Below are 21,875 nucleotides of genomic sequence, written 5' to 3'. Positions count from 1 at the left end.
AAAATAGAATGTTTATAATTGCTTTTGTTGTTGATTGTGTATTTGAGTTTGTTGATTATGGTTTTTTTTATCTAACTTTTATGTTTATGTCATTTTGTAATTTTGTAATTTTTTATATTTCAAAAATATTAAAAATAGAAATTAAAAAAATCAAAAAATCAAAATAAATAAATCAAAAGATAAAGAAAATATAGAATTTAGTTAATGTTGGGCTTATAATCTGTTTGAGATTAATCCAATTTGTCAAATTAAATCCAATTAATAATTCAAATATCCAAAAAAATTTTATCTAAATATGAAAAAAATTGTCATGATCAAATTAATAATTTATGTTTTTATATGTTATTTTAGGTCAAATCTTAAATTCGATAATTAATTGATATATAGAGATCAAATTTAAACACATACTAAGGTAAAAGAACTAATTCCACCATTTAACTAAAGTATAGGGACAAGCCACACAATTTAATAAAAATTGGCATGGAAACAAGATGAAGTATCAAAAAATTTTGCAATGTCATTATCTTTGACCACATGAACTTTACACGTTAACAAAGTTAATAGCCACATAAGTAAAAATGTCACTTTAGAAAAGTAAAAATGCCACATCATCAATTTTAACGAAAAAAGTTTAAACTGTTTATAATTTAACTAAATTCAACAATTAAATGAAGTATAGGGATCCAATTTGAACACATTAAAATAGATGAATTGATTCCACCATTTAACAAAAGTACAAATGTCTATTGTATAATTTGACCCAATTAAACGTAATTGTATGTTTTATTAATTGAAGGCTTAATTTTTTTTATTTAAAAAATTTTATTATGCATAAATTGTTATTATATAAAATATTAAAATACATAATTTAAAAAAATAAAATAAATTAAATTATTAATATTGGTACTTGTCATGTTTTATTAAGAAAATTTCAAATTTAAGAATGACAAACTTGTTATATAATACCTATGCAATTTATAATTGTTTCATTTTCAGTATTAACAAATAAATTTTCATGAATGAATGTAACTTTGGCATAAAAACATTCAAAAAATAGTTCCAATGAATTTTGTTACACCTTAAAAGAATTCACAAAAAACAATTAATTTTACTTCACTTGATAGTTTTTTACTTAAAATAATTCACATAAGGTCATTCAACCACCAGGATAACCAAAACAAGCGAGCAATTTAATATAATTTAGAAATATTAAATAATCTTCAGAAATAAATTAATCATATATAAGTATATTAAGATAAAATTTTAGAAAAAAATAAATCAATTATTATTTCAATCAAGATAAATAATTCTTACGACAATTCAATGGAACCCAATCTTAAGCTACTAGCAGCTTCATCATCTCTTAAATTATCTAATTGTTCATGTGAAAAGTCCAATTAAAGTGTTCAATGAATCATATAGTGCTAATTGTTGATGAAAGGAGTGTAATTGATTTGTATTTGATTTTATATTAATTTTTATTCATGGTAAAAACAATTATAAAATTTTAAAGAAAAAAATACAAAAAAAATTAATTATAAAGGTTATACTAAAGTATAAAAATGATACATTAAAATATTATTTCAAGAACTAAATAGATTTAATTATGTTATCAATGATCAAATGATCAACTCATAAAACATATAAATAATAAAATCATTATCATACATATATAGTTAATATATTTAAAAAAAAATTGAAAGGCAAAAAATAGCAAATATATATTTTTAAATGACTTAATTATGATAATTTTTAATAAATTTATTTATAAATATAAACTACATATACAATTATTTTTACAACAATTAAAGAAACAAATTTTATATAAATATTTTATTCCTATGCACATTAAGCTTTTATGTCGTTGTATTTGTATTTTCATTTGATGTGAAAAATCATTTTACTTATAAAAAAATAGTTTAATAATAAAAATAAAATGATTTAAATTCAAATTTATAAAAAAATTACTAATGATATTTTAATCAATCACTTTTAATATTTTTGAAATTAAAATTTTATTAAGAGTTTACTCAATCACTTTTAGTACTTGTTTAGTCTAATTATATAAAAAAAAAAGTCTAATAATAAAAAATTCATTTAAATTAAAATTTATCAAAAAAAATTTACTGAATATATTTTAGTTGATCACTATTAACACTTAAAATTAAAATTTTAAATTTTAAGTATTTTAATTTCTCATAAACTTTATTTTTAATTATATTTGATTTAAATTAAATTTAAACAAATTAATAAAAAAAATATATATTTAAGAATAAATTTGTAAATTTAAAAAATTATAAAAATATTTAAATCAATCATTATTAACAGTTTTGGACTTTATACTTTTATATATATATGATATATTTATATATATATATATGTATATATTGAGGAAAATTGCTTCAAAATTAATGCTTGAAAAGTCCATTTCATATAGTGATCATTATTTGGAGTGTAAATGAAGGATGGACTATATATATGTAATGTAATGTTGAAAATGGACACCTAAACTCTATGCATGCATCATCGTTACGGCTTTCTTCAATATTGCAACAACAATATTGCATCATTATTATTATTATTATTATTTTGGATAGTAACGTCACAACAACTAATTAAAACGACAGAAACTACTAGTAACTTGTTCCATACACAAAGCTAAACTATTATTTGACTTGTTGATTTTCAGGCCAATATATATTATGACAATTTAGAAAGATTATGATGGCAATTTCAATACACCTCCATTAATTATGTATACCCTATCATAATAATTATGGTTTGAGGCGTAAACCAGCCCATGGTGAGAAGAACTTTCCTTTCTCAGAAGATATTGGTTCTCAAGTATTAGCTACAAATGATCAGTATATATGTAGAGTTAACCACGGACAAGTTTATTAGAAAAATTTTCATGGATTTAAACCTTGATACTGTTAGTTGGACTTGGTGAGATTAAGTCTGCATACCTGATGCCATTTTTCAAGTTGAGCTACCTACCTTGATAGGTGAAAGGATGTTGATGGGGGAACGAATGTAGTTTGATGATGATGATGATCTGGTTCAAGTCCCAAAAGTAGTGTCTTAAAAGAGAGAAAGATAAAAGGATAAGAGATTGTAAGGAGTGTAAATAAATAGAATATGAATGAATAATATATATTTGTAGTTTATTTGTTTATTTTTAGAATTGTTCGTGTTCGGTAAAAAAATTATTTATTACATTTAAATTTAATTTATTTAAATGGTAAGATATTCACATTCGATTTGTGTTTGATTTATTTAAATTAAACGAATTAATTCGTTAATATTAAATGAATATATTCACAAAATATATATAAATGAATATATTCATAAACAATAAATAAATATATTCACGAATAATAAATATGAATAATAAAAAATTATAATAAAATAAATTAAAACAAATAAATATTCAATTATAAAATTAAAAATAAACGACAATAAACAAACATAAACAAACTCTAAAAAAATAAGTTTAAACAAATCTTAAACGAGTCTGTTCACAAATATAAATAAATGAAACAGATCTTTATTCATATTTAATTCGTTTATAAATGAACATAAAAATACTATTTAAAATTATTTATTAATTTTAATAAACAAATAAAAACAAATAAACTAAAAGCCAACATATTCACAAAAGGAAACAGTTGTTTACATATCAAAAGTGTAGAACAAGGGTGACTCACTCTATATAAGTTTTTCTCATGATCTAAGCAAAGAAAACAACTCTATCTCAAACACTTGTGGTTGAGGGTGGCTCTTTTTTAATACAATAAACAATTCTCCAACAAGATGGGTGTAACTATATATGGATCCAGATTATATTGCTTGTGCCCATAGACCTTGCTTTTTATTTTGATTATTAAATGAATCATTTATATATATATATATATATATATATATATGTTAGTTCAACTCCTAGCCTTCACAATCTTAATCATCTGCTTGCATTGGCGGGGACCTTAATTTACAGGATTTAGAGAAAATAAATAAATCCAACTTTGTTAATTAGTTGAAGAAAGATGACCAATATTTTACCTGCTGCCTGCACACCCTAAATAATTTTTCTTCTTTTCCTACTTTAGCAGCTGCTAATATATATATTTATATAAATTTATTTATTTATTTATTTATATAAGAATTGTTAAATGTCACACCCATATATAGCTAGCCACCTAAAAGAATATAATTAATTATAAGAGTTGTTAGCAGTTAAGCTATAGTTGTTAGAAGTGATAAGAACAAGACAACCACCTAATAATCATTTAATTTAGATTTTAAAAGAAAAGAAAATAAAACCACCCTCATAATTAAGGTAGTTAAGGTATGATATGTAGTTTGCCTCCTGTGTATTGCATGTTAGGTTGAAATGTATCAATTTTTGTGCTAATGAATGACACTAAAAATTTGAGCATTTTGTGGCCAACTCTAATTTATAATTTAGATCCCGAATATCATAATCTGCTATTATTATTATCCTAACTATATGATATTGACCTTTCTAAATATTTTATGGGATAATTTTCTTATAGAAGTGATTAGAACCTTGACTTTTCTAATTATTTTGTGGGATAATTTTCTTATAGAAGTGATTAGAACCTCATACTTGCTTTGGGCAATTGTATAAATTATTTGAGTTTATATCTAGGTTCAAAATAGTATCTTTTTAAATGTATAGTAGCAGTTGAAATTTTATTATCATCATAAATTTTTTATTGATTTGAAATTTGACATGCACAATCTTTTGTTTTAATTGATTTGCTAATTATATATGTCTATTAGTGATTTTATTTTTTGTATGTTTATTGTGTTAGTCATTGATAACATAATTAAATAGTTTTAGTTCTTTGAAATGATTTTGTAATATGTTCTTACAGTTTATTCTGACCTCAATAATTAATTTTTTTTTAGATTATTAAGATTGTTATTCTTATAAGCAAAAAATAATTTCAAATCAAAAGCAAATCAATTGCACACTCTCCACCAACAATTAATACTATATAATTCATTAAATATTACAATTGAAATTCCCACCTTTAAAATTAGGTGATTCAAGAGGTGATAGAGCTACCAATAACTTTCGATTGGATACCATCAAATTGTCATAAGAATTGTTAATAAGTGATTTAATTTTCTCTCAACTTTTTATCTTATTGTGCATATATATGATTAACTTCTATCTCAAGATGATTTAATATTTTTAAATTATATTAAATTGCTAGTTTTTTTTTTTTTTTGTTATCTAGGTGGTTGAAAGACCTAATGTGAATTATTCTAAGTAGAGAATTATCAAATAAAATAAGATTTATTATTTATGGTGAATTCTTTCTAAGTGTGATAAAAAATCATTGGAACCATTTTTTGAATATGTTTATAAAAAGTTACATTAATTAATGAAAATTTACATTATTAATGTTGAAAATAAAATCATTATAAATTGTATAGGTACTATATAACAAGTTTGTTATTATGAGAATTAGAATCCTTAAGAAGAAAACATGTAGTACTAAAGTTAGGACTTTATTTCATTTAATTTTAATTTTTAAATTTACGTATATTAATATTTTTATATAATAAAATTTTATGTATAATAAAAATTTTCAAATAAAAAAATTAACCTTTCAATTAGTAAAGCATATAATTATATTCAAACAATGGAAGCATTAATGAAAGATTATCGTAAGTAAAAATGAGATAAAAGATTGACTATTTATGCATAGTTCTATATTCTCCTTATGATAAATAATGTTAGTGCTATATGATATTTCAATAAAGAATATATAAAAATGTATTTATTTCAAATTTTTTAAAAATTAATATGATTTTTTTATTAGGAGAAACATTGTATTTTCTTTCATCTTCATTTTCTCCATCATATAAATTGAAAAATATTTATTGTTATATAAAAATTTTAAGATTACTACATTAGGTAATATTTGTTCAAAAGTATTGAAATTTATCAAATTAATTATCACTATTATATGTAATATAAAATATTTTTATAAATTATAATTTAACTAAACTTAAAAGTGATTTAAGGATATTTATTAGCAAAATTCATTTGATAATTTTTTATTTAATTGTGTATTTAGTATTTTAATCATTTTAAATGTTGACTTTTCATAATTTCAAGGAAGTTTTAGTCTTAGGATCAATGATCAATTAGGTTGATCAAATTTTATTATTTACTTCTATTTATAATATACTCAATTATTCACTTATGAATCTAAATGAGTTGAATGAACTTATGTATTAAACCAATTTGTCTATGATTTTTTTAAGCAAAATTTGATCTTTAGTGAAATAGTTTAGTTCTTTTTCCTTAAAAAAAAAATCACTTTCTTTGCTTATTTAGGCCCCGTTTGATATTGAAGTATATTTTATGTTTTATGTTTTATATTTTTTAAAATTTTGTTTTATTTTATTTTCATTTTATTTTCAATTTATTGAATTTGAAAGCATGTTTAGATAAAATGTTTTTGTTTTAGAAATATAAAAACAAAACGTGTAAGCAAAAGTGGTTAAAGTTTTTAGACACCATTTATTATTAATAATATAATAATTATTAACATATTATTCATTAATATAATATTATTTTTTATAGATATATTATTTATAAATATAATATTAATTAATATTATATTATTAATATCATATATTATATTAACAAATAATACACTATTTATTTATTAATATAATATATTATTTATATAATAAAAATATTATTTTATTAATAAAATAATTATAATATTACTGTAGCAATTTAATTGTAATTTATATGAATAATGCCGATATGATAACAGTACCAAATTATTTTTAAAAAAAATTGAAAACATTGTGTTTTTAATTTTTAATAATTTTCAAAGCTTTGTTTTCAAATTTCAAAAACAAAAAACAAAAGCAACTTACCAAGCATGTTTTTGTTTTTAATTTTTTAAAAAATTAAAAACGAAAATAGAAAATAAGAAATGGAATAAAAAACAAACATCCCCTTAATCATAGTTGGCTTTAAAACCAAAAGAAAGATTAAAAAATTCTAACTAAAACAAATACTATTACTAATAAATTGAAAGGGCATTTGGCCCAACTTGTTTGACTGGAGAATATGAGACTTAGATCCAATATTGTGCGGTTGGTAAGTCGATCTTATTTAGGCTGCATTATTAGGAAAGGTTAACTAATTATTAATGTCGTTTTATATAGTGTGGCATGCCAAACCCATATTTCGTTTTGTGAATGGAATTTTAAAATACTATTTTGGAAGGACATCAACATCAAAGTTAATACCAATAAAAGAAAGAAAACCCTGCTCTGAATGGTTTCTTTTACAGATAAAAATCCTCTTATATTTTAATTTTGTTGTGAGACTGTTTATGCTTCCAATATTTAACATGGTTAATCGGTCATGGTGATCATACATAATTCAGAAGAAAAATACTCTTAAAAGGGGAAAAAAATGCCGAAGAGAAATTAAAACGAAAGTGGACAGGACATGAATGATTGAACAGAAGTGGAAAAGTGGGCACTTTAGGCAATGAATGATCAGGACGAAAGAAACAGCACCCAATCTGACATATAATATGCCAACAGCTGGAGCCATTAGCCTTTTTGAGTGTCTTGGAGACTTTAGCGGACAACCGACCGTACAAACCTCTGTTCTGCACTGCACCCCACCCGGTGGCGATTACCTGCCGTAACTCAAAAGCCAATTACCCATTCTTCCTGTTCCTATTGGTTTGTCATCCACTTAATTATCATAGCTATAGTTAGTTCTAGCTCAACTCATGATTGAGATTTCAAACATTAATCACTTAACTATCAAGTCATAAGCATCAATATTGAAAACCTTGCTTTAATAATGCATATCTGAAAAGCCTGAAAATACCCACTTAACAGTTTGTATTCCTATCCAGATCCTATAGTCTTTCCTCTCCTGGTCGTAAGGATAAAAATTAACTCCGACTATTATATGCTAGTACTGAATGCATAATAGATGTATTTAAGAATAGAGAAGGAAGAGAAGAGACCACAACTCAAAAGCCACAGAAAAGGGAGAGAAGATGTCCACGTGGCACAAGTGCCAGCGTGTGCAGTGGTGCATGCCAGCTGGGCGCTGCCGATGAGAGTTTACCCATTCGAAAACATATTATTTAAGTAGGAAGGAAGTATTGGGAAATGAAAATTATTGGCAAGAGCCGAAGAGAGCGAAGAAACTCGTAATATTGAATGAGGTAAACGCAAAGCAATAAGCAAACAGGCTGTCTGGTGTCTACTGCCTAGATGGGAAAAAGTGGTCAGAGACAAAGGGCCAAGGGGGCAGTGGAATGGCGGCAGGCAGGTCACATGCTGACTGACTACAAATTTGTTTATTGGAACAGCCTGGCCACACCACATCACGACACCAGTCTCTTCTTCACTTAATAACATATTTTTTAAATTTGGCCCCCTCAATAATTTGCCCTTTTTAAATTACCCCAATAACATTATGAACAACATTATGAACAGAGGTATAATCAAATCGAGTTGAATCGAATAGTGAGAAGCTTGAGTTCGCGCTTGATTTATAATTTGAAGTTCGATATTCGACTCAAATTCGATCGAATTTTAATTTTTAAGCTCGAATTCGATTCGTGATCAAATTCGAGCTACTCGAATTCGCTCGATTAAATTTGATTAATATATAAAAATAAGTTCGATTCGTATACTCGATAAGAGTTTAATTATTTATGCTCGAACTTAAACTCGGACTCGAAATATTTTATTAATTAAAATAATAAAAATATATTTAAATATAAAAGTTCGATTAGACTCACGAACTACTCGAGTCGGATATAAGAATACTCAAAATCAGTTTAATCGATAAGTCGAGCTATTTGAGCTTGAGCTCAACTCGACAATAATCGAATCGAATTTAAATTTTTTTCGAATCAAATTCGAATAACTTACAAGTACAAATATATCATTTATACCCTTAATTATGAATACCTTCTGCTTCGGTTACATGAACCCATCCTTGAACTCGTAAACTTTTTCTTTGTTATACGGAGGATTTGAAAAAAAATTGAATTTTGCCTTTTGAATAAACAAATCATGAACTGATCAATTGTGTCAACTACTAGCATGCAATATAAAGTATAATATAACTTGTCCTGTAAATAAAAACTATAAATTCATATGTAAACTTTAAAAAGAAAAAAAAATCATTGAGTTAATCTCTTTTTATTGTTTCCAAACTTTCAACTCAAGCAAGTATTACTAATAATTATCATTAATTCATTGAGTTCGATATTTCAACCGTTTTACTCGTCTTCTGACCAATGGGCATATATATGTTAGAAACTCGAGTAATGCATTTCTCTTTCATTTTCTCACTTTTTAAGAACGCGTACTGAATTGATCATACAACACGTTCCCGCTGCCTTCTCTCTCTCTCTCTCTCTCTGTGGAAGAAAAACTTTAATAGATAAAAAGTAGTTAAATCAAGAAACAAGAAAACCATTTGATTTAGTTTTTGTGTTTAATGGCAAAATCGAAGAGCTGCAATGCCAGGAAGCAGTCATACATATCTGTTCCATGTCAGATAATCAACTCTCTCTCCTCCTCTTCTCTCCAGTCTCTCCTCGTTTCTCCAAAGAAAAAGAACTCAAATAGGTTCTTTTTTGGCTATAACTCGTTCAGAAGCCCAAGGGTTTGGTTATTCGCTCTCTTTCTCGTCGGCGTTGTTGGCATGTTCAGGTTGGGATGGAATGTTGAGACTTTGATTCCCTTCTCTCCCTACCCATGTCTCCAAACTCAATCAAACCCGCATCTGGGTTTTTCTTCAAACATCGATACAGTTGGTAAAAAGGACGACTTTTTTATTGCTAATAATAACGGTCAACCTCCTACTCGTTCGCATTTGGTAAGTGAGTTTTGGAAGCAGCCTGATGGGATGAGTTACCGGCCGTGTTTGTATTTCAGTGCCGAGTATAGAAGAGCAAGTGAGGCCATTGTGAAGGACAGGAGCAAGTATTTGCTGGTGGTGGTTTCAGGTGGTATGAATCAGCAAAGGAATCAGATTGTGGATGCTGTTGTCATCGCTAGGATACTTGGAGCTGCTTTAGTCGTTCCGATCTTGCAAGTCAATGTCATCTGGGGTGATGAAAGGTAACAAACCATTCCCGCCTCTCTTCTATTGCCGATTTGGGTCATCTATTTAACCCCCATTCCTTCAATTCTCATCCTTCTAGATTACATATTATTATATATTTCCCCAACTCAAGCTTCATTTTTTAGTTTAATTAACCGTTTCTTATTTCGTTTAGGCTGATTTTTTTCTTTTGCTTGCAGTGAATTTTCTGATATATTCGATTTGGCCCATTTCAAGAGAGTTCTTACCGACGATGTGCGTATACTATCGTCATTGCCTTCTACACATATAATGAGAAGGCCAGTAGAGGAGAATCGGACTCCACTTCATGTTTCGCCTCGATGGATACGTGCACGTTATCTTAAGCGGGTATGAATCCCTTTACTCTATGTTATTTCATGTCTCTTAAAGCTTGGTTGTGTAATGAGAAGAAGATTTGGGAGGTCTATCGGTTTAGACTGTAAATCATGCCCCACCAATTCATTGTTGTTGTTATTATGCATGAGCTAACATTGCGGTTTCTATTTTGGTAGTTGGAGAAGGTTCTAATTGATTCCCACTTATATACATGTTCTTAGTTGATTGACCACTATCAATAATTGCTGTTCTTGCAAAAATTTCATCTTAGCTTTTGGGGCCACTAAGACTCATGCTTGTTGTCATCCATATTATTTCTGGTTATAATCCTGTACTTGCCAAATGATTTTGGTGGTTGAACAGGGGCCTTCTCAGTAGAATTGTAACATATTAGGTTAAAGATTAGGAGTTAAAAAGTCTTATGCTCAATTAGATTTGTTGCAAAAATTGAATATGAACTGCTTGTCAATTTTTTCTTCTTTTAATCTCATATTAATTTGATTCTCTTTGTGCAAAAGATAAATAGGGAAGGAGTTTTGCTTTTACGAGGTCTGGATTCAAGGCTTTCTAAAGATCTTCCTCCTGATCTTCAAAAGCTTCGATGCAAGGTACTTAAAATCCCCCTCTTTGCTTCTAGGTCAAGTCCATACTTCACGCTGTGGTTTGGAGAACTTTTACCCTGTTCTATACCAAGTTCGGTTGATCTATTATTGTTTCTTCTATAATTATATACAATTCTAAATTTAGCATATTCTAATTTGTTTATACTTTTATATCAGGTGGCATTTCAAGCATTAAGATTTGCTCCACAAATCCTTGAACTTGGTAACAAAATCACTGAGAGAATGGAGAGCAAGGGACCCTACCTTGCTCTTCATCTTCGAATGGAGAAGGATGTATGGGTGAGGACTGGTTGTCTTCCAGGCTTGAGCAAGGAATATGATGAAATAATCCATAACGAAAGGATAAGACGCCCTGAGCTTCTTACTGCAAGATCAAACATGACTTACCATGAGCGAAAACTTGCAGGACTCTGCCCCTTGAATGCTTTTGAAGTAACTAGGTGAGAGCTAGTTCTCTTATTTGAAGTTGTGAGATGCTATGTGCTCCATTTGATACCTATTTTGTATTGAACAATCTTCTTATGAACTGGACGGTTGTGCTTGTTTTATTGTATACTTTAGGCTGCTTAAAGCTTTGGGGGCACCAAGGAGTGCAAAAATATACTGGGCTGGAGGGCAACCACTGGGTGGTAAAGAAGCCTTGTCACCATTAACCAAAGAATTTCCCCATTTCTACAGTAAGGAAGATCTTGCATTGCCTGGCGAACTAGAACCATTTGCTGACAAGGCTTCTTTTATGGCTGCCATTGACTATATAGTTTCTGAGAAAAGTGATGTTTTCATGCCATCTCATGGTGGAAATATGGGTCACGCAATTCAGGTATGCAGCCACCATAGTCTTTATTGGCATTAGTTCCCCAGTTGCTTCCAGTTTTTGTTCTTTGGACCTTCAACTATGAAAAAACAATCTTACATTCTCCCTCTGTTCTTTTTCCTTCTTTTGCCCTTTTCACGTCAATCCTGAGTTATAATATGTCTATGTTTTCCTTCTGCTGCTACTTTTAAAACTGAAATTTTATTGTTGATTGTTGATACAGGGAAATAGGGCATATGCAGGGCATAAAAAGTATATTACTCCAAATAAAAGACATATGCTCCCTTATTTTCTGAACGCTTCACTCCCCGAAGCAGAGTTCAACAGGATCATAAAGGAATTGCACCATGAATCTTTGGGGCAGCCAGAACTCAGGACTAGCAAAGCTGGAAGGGATGTAACCAAGTATCCAATTCCAGAATGTATGTGCAATAATACACTTACCCACTCGATTTGATACTGATGGTTTCCAACATGATAGCATGATATTTACATTACAACAGATTGCTTCATTGAGAATTCTTGATGCTACCCTGAATTTGAGCCCTTTGAAAAGTTGAATAATTTTTGGGGCAATGATGATTCTTTGGAGCACCATTTTGAGGAGCGACTGCAGCCTGCACACGCATTTTTGCAAGCACTCACACTTTGTCTTTGCATATTTCACCCTGTTTGCATGTGTATGAATGTACCCGAGGAAAGATAGATGCTCACATGTAATGAGAATATATATGATTGTTTATCATTCTTTGATTCTTTATTGGAAGATAATTTTTCCCCTCATTTTCAGAATAGCCTTTTTTTCAGTCATTTCTTTCTTTCCACTGAATATATGTACCTCATTATTATACGTGTATAGTTGTTAATAAAGTTGAGATATTATCACACCCACTGATAACGGAGTTGAGTTTTTAAATTTCATTGAATTAGTTTTTCAAGATTTAAATTTCACTAATAGTGGAATTTTTAATCAAGATTTATAGTTTTTTCAAAATTGGTGAAACTTAGAAATGAGGTTACGCGATGCAAATTTACAGACAGACTAAAATGCGATACTACGGTTTACATTTACACGCTAACTTATACACATAAAAAAGAATTGAGATACATGAGTTAAACCATTCCTAGAAACCTAAACCCTGTTTGGTATCAAAAACTTTTCTTTGATTTTGATGAAACCAAAGACTACAGTCGCCAATCACTCCAGGTCTCTGCTTAAAATGGAAGGAAAGCTATTCTAGGTGGAAACTTCCCTGGCAGGGTAAGAATCCCTTGCTCCAGCACTGTCAGAAAGGCGAGGAAGTCTTATCAACACTTCAACAGTTTCAAGTTCAACTAAAAAAAAAAGGTTTTTGAGGAACATCTTTTGATCACTGTTGACCCTTCAAAGGAGCATGTGTTAGGGAAGATAAGCCTACCACTCAGCGCATTTGAGAAGCGGCTAGACCACCATCCAGTGTATTCCGGCTGGTTCAATCTCGATAGATACGGTTTTGGCGTCCTAGAAACTGATAGGAGGAAAGAGCTCAAGTTTTCAATTGGGATTAACCTGAGAGTTTGTCTTGAAGGTGGATATCATGTGCTTGATGAGTCAACAATGTACATTAGTGATCAACAACCAACAGCAAGGCAGCTTTGGAAACAACCAATTGGGATACTAGAAGTGGGCATTTTGGGTGCACAAGGGCTCCTCCCAATGAGCACATATGCCTATTGCGTGGCTAAGCATGGTCAGAAGTTGGTTCGCACCAGAACCATTCTTGACACTTACAATCCTAAATGGAACGAGCAATATACGTGGGAAGTTTACGATCGATGCACAGCGATAACATTGGGAGTTTTTGACAACAGCCACTTGGGCGGTGGTGAGAAACCAACTCGAAGCAATGCAGCACGAGATTCACGAATTGGAGAGGTACGAATTCGGCTATCAACCCTGGAAGCTCATCGGATTTATACGCATTCTTATCCACTTTTCGTCTTACACCCGCATGGAGTGAAGAAAATGGGCGAGCTCCAACTAGCAGTTTGATTTACTACTCTGTCACTTGCTAACATGATATAGATTTATGGGCACCCCTTGCTACCTGAAATGCGTTATTTACATCTACTCACAGTTAACCAAGTAGACAATTTGGGATACCGAGCCATGAATATTGTTGCAATGCGGCTTGGTCAAGCTGAGCCACCTTTGAGAAAAGAGGTGCTGAAATATATGTTAGATGTGGACTCTCACATGTGGAGCATGAGAAGAAGCAAAGCTAATTTCTTCCGGATCATATCACTTCTCTCTGGTACGAGTTCTGTTGGTCGATGGTTTGGCGATGTTTGCAATTGGAAGAACCCCATCACATCTGTTCTAGTCCATGTTTTGTTTCTAATTCTGATTTGGTATCCAGAGTTGATTCTCCCGACTCTTTTTTTGTACAAGTACCTTACTGGAATATGGAACTATGCGTTTAGGCCAAGGTACCCACCTCACATGGATACAAAACTTTCATGGGCAGATCAAGCAGTAAATCCTGATGAACTAGATGAAGAATTGCAGGGAGGATTCAAACGGTTGTAGGTGACATAGCAACACAAGGGGAGAGATTTCAGTCGCTGGAGAGACCCCCCAGCTACCAGCCTTTTCATTGCATTTTGTCTTTGCGCAGCTGTGGTGCTCTATGCAACTCCATTCATAGTGGTGGCTCTGCTGGCTGGTCTGTATTATCTACGGCACCCCTGGTTCCGAAGCAAGCTGCCATCTGTACCCAACAATTTCTTCTAAAGGTTGCTTGCTCGAACAGATAGCTTACTGTGATCTATATAGTATTTGTCTCAACTTCTGAAATTAGCTTACTGTGATCTATATAGTGTTTGTCTCAACTTCTGAAATTCTCGTGTGAATTTAAACAAATGTTCCATCAAAAATAGTATTTACTTTTCCATAAACGGGTCCTCTTGCGACAGAAATTTATTGCAATTGCAGTTGAATGTTGTTCATTCTTAATTGAGTTTGTAACATTTATATCATCCAATTTAAAAGTAAAATCTTAACATAGTTATCAATGGTTTTTAGTAATAAAAGTACAATGACTTACGGCATTAAAATTCATCAAAATTGGTGATAAAAAATTTATTAAAATTGAAGAAGAAAGACTAAATCAGCATAATTAAGACAGTAAAAAGTAAAATTGTAATCCATAGAGTCGGTTGATATAATGAAAAATTCGAGTTTAAATTTCATTTAAAATTCGATTTGAATTCGATCGAATTTTAATTTTTGAGTTTAAACTTGACTTAAAATAAAAATTAAATTACTCGAATTTATTTTAATTAAACTTGTTTATCGAATAAAAAAAGATTTGATTATTATTTTCTACTTCAAACTCAATTATTTGTATTCAAACTTAAATTATTATTGATAAATATACATAAAAGTAAAATAGTAAATTTAAAATAATTAAAATATAAAAACTTAATTAACTTCACGAATTACTCGAATAAGATATTTTAATACTCAAATTCGACTCATTTAATAAATCAAATTACTTGAAATCAATTCGATAATAATTAAATTAAATTAAAATTTTATTTAAATCAAATTTAAATAACTTACAAAAATTAATATGGTATTTACACCCTTAATAAATAAATATTAAGAGAGAAAAAAAAAAAAGGTTTTGTAAGTTACATAAGTGATGGCATTGTGCAATAATTGACACCAGAATATATATCAAAATTTCTCCTAGTCTTAGCAAAGATTATAATAAAATATCAAATTAAATTTAATTAAATTATGTTTGATGTCCACGTAACGTGATTGTTATTTTTCAAAATTATTCGGTATGAATCAAAGTCTGATATGTATAAGTATTCGATTATCTATGACTGAAATGCATTACTGATGATTAAAACACTATGTACTAAAATGATTTTTTACTAATTTCTAAATTTTTTTGTCTCACCAATAAATGATTGTTTTAATTGATTAAAGTTCGTATTGTTTTATGAAAAGATTTTAAGTTTAAATTATATTAATGATCACTTATTAAGATAATTTCGAATACATAATTTATAATAATTTATCTTAAACTATCAAATACAACATATTTTATTTTAACTTAAAAAACTAAACAACTTATTTATTCCAAATTTTATTTTCCAAAAATTTATTTTTTCGTCTCATCCTCCTCATCTATATGATGTAATGTATAAATAAAGTAAAAACCTTAAACGGGTAATAAATTGGTACTTTGGCAGGCAGCCACTACTGAGTCAACAACCATTTATTTAAAAAAAGTGAAACGAAACGGTTTTAATTTGATTTTTTTAAATAATATATAATATTATAAAAATTTAAAATTTAATCTAAATTTGAATTAATTTTTAAAAAAAAACTGATATAATTCAAATGAATTATATCATTTAATTCATTGATTTTAAAATTTTAAATTTTTTATAAATTACTTTAATATATTTAAATTAGTTTATATATATAAATTAATGAAAATATATAATTTAATTTTTAAAACATGTATAAAAATTAATAAAAATATATAATTTGATTATATTTTTTAAAATTTTTTTTATTTTAATTTAAAATCTAATCTAAATTATATATATTTAATATTCAAATTTAATATGAATAAAATAAAATAAATCAATTTAAATCAAACCAACGATATAATTTTAAATCGATTTTTTAATTTTTTGATTTTTTTTCTTGCCTTACGCAGTGGCTACTTTGTGGAATGGCAACAGCCGTAAATCTCGATTGAAGTGAAGTCCTTTTTCTTAAAAAACACAAAAAATTTTGGTGGAATCTTAAATTGCCGCGAATATCGTTTCCCGCCCTCCTTTTTTTTTTTTTTTTTTTTTGTTTAAGCCCTAAACCCCCTAAGAAGCCTCTGATCTCTTTTAACGCAAGAGCGAAGTAAAGTTTCTTCCTTTCATTTTGTGTCTTTCTCTGAGATCTGAATGAATAGAAATTGTTAAAAAGGGCAAAGAAAGATGTTTTATTCGCATACGTTTTTGTCTCGTAAGGCCCCTCTCGGGACAGTGTGGTGCGCCGCTCATCTCCAGCACCGCCTCAAGAAGTCTCAGTACATCGCCACCGATATCCCCTCCACCGTTGGTCTGTCTTCCTCTCTCTTTTCCTTTTAACTGTAAATTCGCCATTTATTTCAACATTTCCACTGCTTGCTAATGCTAATTGGTATCACGTTTGGGTTTGGCCCCGTTCTTTTTTCTTTTCCTTTTTTTTTTTTTTTCCATCATAAGAGATTAAAAGGCATTGGTTCAATGACTGTCCAATTGGCTCCCTTTATTCGTTGATTTTTTCTTTTAAAATCTGTCATTTGTTGGTTGTACATTTACTTCACAATTTTGAATAATTCAACCATTAATGAGTACTTAACTCATAAAAATTAGCTTCAAACTGAATTTTTTTTTTTAAAAAAGAGCTGTAGTATATATTTTCTTTAATCATTGTGCGTGTCAAGCCGCATATAATAATGCTGTTTGTTAACCCAATCCTCATCGGAATGCAGATCACATCATGTTCCCCGAAGTTCCTATTGCACTAAGAATGTCAGGCCACCTTCTTTTGGGCGTTGTTCGAATATACTCTAAGAAAGTTGATTATCTTTTCCATGACTGCAATATCGTCCTGATTGGGTTAAGAAAGGTCTTCACTTCCACACAGGTTAATTTGCCTGAGGATGCAAGACAGGCACCTGTTCAATCTATCACTTTGCCGGAGACATTGGATCTTGATGCCATGGAATTGGATGGTGATATGTATTATGAAGGGTAAGCCTTTTTGGATTAATTCATTCCTTTTTACTGTTTTTGTGCGCCTCTGGATATTAATTAATATGTTGATATGTGAACTTTCATTTGTAGAGCTTCAGATAATCATCTCACATGTCCAGAAGATATAACACTTACAGGTTCTACATAGAAATTGAATGTTATTTGCCACTTTTTTTGAAGAAGTAATTATTTTCTCTTCTTACTATTTCTGTCCCAATGCCAATGATGTAACGTGTGTTTTATCTTTTCAACAGATCAAATTCCCGTTGGGAGGGATGCTTATGTTGCTGTAACTTTTGATGAGGCAAGACATTTTTTTCCCTTGGCAAATTGAAGTTTACCATTGATTTATCATTTGTTTCAAGATACTGTAATTACATTTTCATCATCCGAAACATATATGGTTCAGGATATCATGATGGATGCATCACCTCCAGAAGCATTTCTCAAGTCTAGGTCCATACCGATGAAAGAGTAAGCCCCTAATTTTGTCTTTAAAATTTACATTTTCAATCATTTTCAATACCAATGAACAATGAATGTTTTCTTTTTTCACTTTTATGATATTGTTTTCTCTTTTTTTTTTCAATTATAGCAATCTTCATGAACCTCCAGAGAATGGTCATGTGGGTTTTCAAGATCCTGCTCCACACGATCAGATACAAGTGCCTAGTGTAATTGCTGCTTTTCAGGATCCAGGTCCTAGTAATCACACAGGAGTACATGGTGCAGCAGAAGAAAAACTTGTACCAAATAATCAGACACAAGTACTTGCGTCTATTACCAATGAAAGTTCTCAAGATTTTCCAGAAATTGAAACAATGCGTGATGCTCCCCATGACTTTTACACCCAAAACCTCCTGTCGGTGTGTTCAGATCACAGAAATAATCCAACTGAAGTGACTGGTTCTTTGGAGCAGGTCCTGAATGAGAAGGAAATCCATACTCCAAGTTTGAACATTTTAGCTTCTGGCGAGCTGTCTATGCCTTTTCAGCAGCACTCAGACCCACCAGTTTCTGCTTCAAACGGGCCTCCAGACGTTTCATTTGGTGGGTACACATTGTGAAAATTCGATTGGTGCCTATAAATATTGTCCTTTTCTGTTTTAAGTAAAATGGTTATGTGATAGTAGATTTTATTCTTTCTCAGTGTGTGCATCACCTCATCTTGTCATTCAACCATCCCCACCACAGCAGCAGCCAAGACAGAGACGAATAACACGGCGGAGGTTCTTTGATGAGAAATTGGTTTTACCTAATAGGTATATTGATATAGTGTTTCTCTTTCTTTCTCTCCCTTCTTTCTTCATTTTTCTTTTTTTTTTTTTATTGGTACCGGTTGTTGATATGAATGTATGGAAAGGTTGATGAAGAGGGCGCTTGAAGATTGTAGTGATCTAGTAAGGAAGAGAAGGAAAATTCCATGCTCTGCTTTGGGTGTATGGAAGTGGAATAACAATCGAAGAATAGAGCAGGTTTTTAATGAGCCTTTGTTAACTGGTACGTTCCGCTTGCTCATATTGTCTTGCTGTTTGGTTTTAAATCTGATACAAAAGATAGGTTTACAGAAATATGGTACTTGTATACCTGCAGGGTTGTGTGGAGATATATGTAATATGTTCAAAAGGGACTATATCTCTACAAAATCCCAGTTGGTGGTGCCACAGGAAGTTGCCCCAGAACCTACAGTACCAGAGTCTACTGCTCCTACAACTGAAGTTATCTCTGAGCTCAGGATTGGGACCCCTGTACCAGATCCCAGAGTTGAATTTTCTCCTGCTTCAGCAACTGAAATTGACATGGAAATTGAACGTCTTCGATGTAATGAAAGCAATGTGGCTGACAATGTTTTTCCTGAATTTGAGTCTTTCCCAGCTGGATCCATGCCTTCTCCATTTAGAAGGGATGACTCTCCTTTCTCAACTAACAGTTTAGAATCAGAGTTGGGCCCTAAGGCAGGAGTAGCTAGCACACCAAATATTGCACCATCTACTGGAACTCACGGATCCAAGGTTCATACACATAGGACATCATTGGAGGAGCAATCATGTCCGGGGAACACTGAATTTTCAGCTATTCCTGAATTTGGGTCTTCTGAAGCGGTATGTTTTGCTTGAATGCTTTAATGATGTCTCCTATTCTTAAATAGTTATTCATTATAGTTAAGGGGCTGTCCTATTCTTATGGTCCATTTTGGTGTGCCTTGGTGGTTTGTTGCCTTGCAATAAGACTCAGGAAAATTCGTAGAGTTTAACATAAGTGGCTGTGCTTCAAACACCAGAGTGTGTGCACGATTGCTTAATATAAAATAACAATTGCCATGAGTTTGGACAAATAAAATTGACCCTATGCAGAGGAAAAGCACTTTATAAAGAGATTCATAATGCAGATTATGGAATACTTATGGTGATATATGTAGCCATAGAAAATTGTTTTTCCTGTATCTACTTACTTTGTCATGCTTCTAACCAAGGAATTGTATTGTAGGATCTTTATTTTTTGGAAGAAGATGGTAATACACTGACAGGTAAGTTGAGTACGCTTTTAGTTTCTATGCACATGGTGGTGTCTTTCAATTATCTTGTTCATATTCATATAAGAAAGATACAAGGTCTCAAGTTTAGAGATTTTCTTATCATTACCTTGTGTTGCAGAATCCATAGCAAGCCAAGGGGTGGATTCCTTATCTCCGAGAACAAGGTACTTCCTTTTCTTTATTAATGAAAGAATCTTTACCTTCTGCTTTACCACTCACCTGATTCACTTTTTGGGTTATATTGCTGCTTTGCAGGGCAGTGGCTAAATACTTGAAAAGTTATTCCTCTTTAAGCCCACTCTCAGAAGATTCTCATGGAGATCTCAGTTTGAACAAGATTTTAGAAGGGAAAACAAGAAAAATATGTGCTCGAATGTTCTTTGAGACATTGGTAAGTTTCTAAGGCATTTCAATTAGCTGTAAGCTAAATTCTCTGTTTCTATTCCTGTTTTCATACAAATCAATTCCAAATAGTCAAGTTTTGGTTGCTCCATTTTGTTTTTTTTTTTTTTCTGATTAGGTTTGAATCTTACATAGACTAGAGCTTCTGCATCATTTTTATAATTCCCATGTAACATAGTTCAACCATGTTTGTTTGGAATGAATGCTGTGCATGATCAAATTTTCAGTTGCTGTTTTTATTTAGGCAAAGTTTACTTATCTTTGTCTTCACTTGGTTTTGTTCTGTACCTTGAACTGTCGGTTGTCCATTGTATAGGTAATTGATGCTTTGCAATTTTGGGAATTTGTGTAATATGTGATAATGGGAAAGAATGAGGAGTTAAAAGGCTTTGTCTGTATGTGGTTTAATATGTTTGCAACACCAAATTGTGGCTCATTAGCTTTGATTTTACTCAAAGTATAAGTTTTGGCCATGTATGTGTTTACTTTTGAATGATAGTAAAATTTCTTGTCATATTCACATAAAACTGAAGAGTATATACATTCATGGGCAAACGCAGGTTTTGAAGAGTTATGAACTGGTTGATGTACAACAAGAACAACCTTATGGTGATATCACTTTGAAGATGACTGCTACTCTAGCGAAGGCTGAAATGTGAGGTTATATCTGAGCCATATTTGCTAAGCAGAATTTTTTGTTTCACAAAAATGGAGTTGTTTCGCTTATAGGAAGGGGAGGGGGGTAAATGACCTGCGCAGGAGATAGGGAAAGGGAGAGGCGTAGTAGATAGCTGTAAACAGTTTTTTTTTTTTTTTAACAGATGTGAAAATCCAAACTTGTTTAACCCCAGAGATGTGCATAATCAAATTTTAGTGATGGGTTGCTTCAAAGATTCTAGTTATTAATTATATAAAAGGTTGTCGCATGCCCCAAGATATTAAAGTAAATTAACACTATAAATATCAATGGACACATGTAAATTGTATAAACCCTCCTGTGAACAAGCTTCAAGGAAGAAGAATAACCCTTCATCAAATATCAAATACTGCAACTTCCAATGATCCAAAATGAAACTGCCCTACAACTACTAAAAAGCTGGCAACTTGTCACGATTTACATTAATTTATAATATATTGTTTATTTTTACACTTCATATTTATATTTTAAAATTAATTTTAGTACACAATTAA

General features: G+C 30.5%; 2 protein-coding genes and 1 pseudogene across 2 annotated transcripts; all 3 read left to right on the top strand.

Moving 5' to 3' along the window:
• Positions 1–9,372: 9,372 nt before the first annotated feature.
• LOC111288066 (O-fucosyltransferase 20-like) lies at positions 9,373–12,727 on the top strand. Its single transcript, XM_022878823.2, has 6 exons — positions 9,373–10,167; positions 10,351–10,519; positions 11,026–11,115; positions 11,287–11,570; positions 11,692–11,950; positions 12,168–12,727. The coding sequence occupies exons 1-6, from the start codon at positions 9,542–9,544 to the stop codon at positions 12,399–12,401; spliced, it is 1,662 nt and encodes a 553-aa protein (XP_022734558.2). The 5' UTR covers positions 9,373–9,541; the 3' UTR covers positions 12,402–12,727.
• A 559-nt stretch (positions 12,728–13,286) lies between these two features.
• On the top strand, positions 13,287–14,894 carry LOC111288756 (multiple C2 domain and transmembrane region protein 2-like; annotated as a pseudogene).
• Positions 14,895–16,841: 1,947 nt separating this feature from the next.
• SYN3 (Rad21/Rec8-like family protein) lies at positions 16,842–21,576 on the top strand. Its single transcript, XM_022878656.2, has 13 exons — positions 16,842–17,066; positions 17,482–17,743; positions 17,837–17,883; positions 18,001–18,050; positions 18,156–18,220; positions 18,342–18,796; positions 18,897–19,008; positions 19,110–19,246; positions 19,340–19,848; positions 20,234–20,273; positions 20,401–20,446; positions 20,538–20,673; positions 21,245–21,576. Exons 1-13 carry the CDS (start codon positions 16,943–16,945, stop codon positions 21,341–21,343), a joined length of 2,082 nt encoding a protein of 693 aa, XP_022734391.2. The 5' UTR covers positions 16,842–16,942; the 3' UTR covers positions 21,344–21,576.
• The last annotated feature ends 299 nt before the right edge of the window (positions 21,577–21,875 follow it).

The sequence above is a fragment of the Durio zibethinus genome, chromosome 4 (assembly GCF_047325235.1).
Source record: "Durio zibethinus cultivar Kanyao isolate XHJ-2024 chromosome 4, ASM4732523v1, whole genome shotgun sequence".
NCBI classification, from domain to species: Eukaryota; Viridiplantae; Streptophyta; class Magnoliopsida; order Malvales; family Malvaceae; genus Durio; species Durio zibethinus.
Note: the sequence above shows the minus strand (reverse complement) of the source record. Positions and strands in the feature narration are given on the sequence as shown.